The 936-nt window shown below is 46.5% G+C and overlaps 1 protein-coding gene across 1 annotated transcript; it reads right to left on the bottom strand.

Annotated features, from left to right (window-relative positions):
- Nucleotides 1-150: 150 nt before the first annotated feature.
- Nucleotides 151-702, bottom strand: Tsp_15859 (putative integrase core domain protein). The gene has a single exon (XM_003368867.1). The coding sequence runs from the start codon at nt 700-702 to the stop codon at nt 151-153; it is 552 nt and encodes a 183-aa protein (XP_003368915.1).
- Nucleotides 703-936: the final 234 nt, after the last annotated feature.

Below are 936 nucleotides of genomic sequence, written 5' to 3'. Positions count from 1 at the left end.
TGAGTCACAACTGTCGCTGGTTTCCAGGTTTTCTCCGAAGAATAATTCCTAGCGTATACCTGATCGTAAGTTTGGAATGTGCGTACCTTTTCAAAATTTTTATCAAGCCTCCTCCAGTACTACGTCTGGTTGTAATCAGTCCAGAACAGTTCAGAGTCTGCGGTTCATCAGAAGTTCAGCCGGGCCTTTGCCAGTTGTCGTGCAAGGAGTGACATGTTGGCAAAATAAGAAATTCGCGAGGTTGTATTCCCAGTCACGTTGTGTCATCTTCTTTAGGCATTCCTTCGTAATACGGACCATCCTTTCATCTTGACCGTTTGACGACGGGTGAAAGGAGGCGGACGTGATGTGCCTGATACCACCTTTGTTTAAGTATTCCTGAAAGGTGTGGGAAGTGAACTGTGTACCATTATCGGAGACGATAATGTCAGGGAGTCCATGGGTACTAAAAATTTGTCTCAGGCATGATATCACTGATTCGGATGTCGTGTTTTTCAGTACTCTGACTTCACGCCATTTGGAGAAGGCGTCCACGACAATTAGGAAATTCTTGCCGTAAATAGGGCCTGCTAAGTCAACGTGTATGCGAGACCACGGAGTTCTTGGAGATTCCCACTTGTGCACAGGCGCGTGTGGTGGCGAAGCTCTCGACTGTTGGCACTGTTCGCATGTTCTTACCAAATTTTCGATTTCACTGTCCATTTTTGGCCACCAACGTACGATGCCTGGATGACCTATGTGCAATTCCTTGAGAATTTTGTGACGTGCTTGGGAGTGGGATTATCACTCTACTGCCCCATAGCAAACAACCCATTGTGAAATTGAGATTTCATGTTGGGCGCGTCACGTAAGGTTTCAGTCGTTCGTCTGATACAGATTTTCGGCATCTCCTCCATGCCCAGCTTTAGAACTCGTGTGAGATTCGGATCCTTTTGC

This window comes from Trichinella spiralis (assembly GCF_000181795.1).
Source record: "Trichinella spiralis strain ISS 195 chromosome Unknown Scfld1750, whole genome shotgun sequence".
Taxonomy (NCBI): Eukaryota; Metazoa; Nematoda; class Enoplea; order Trichinellida; family Trichinellidae; genus Trichinella; species Trichinella spiralis.
This window is presented reverse-complemented; position numbering and strand designations above follow the sequence as displayed.

What these genes read in the sequence shown, in the direction of transcription:
- Tsp_15859 (XM_003368867.1), bottom strand. Translation starts at nt 702, where the DNA reads ATGGACAGTGAAATCGAAAATTTGGTAAGAACATGCGAACAGTGCCAA.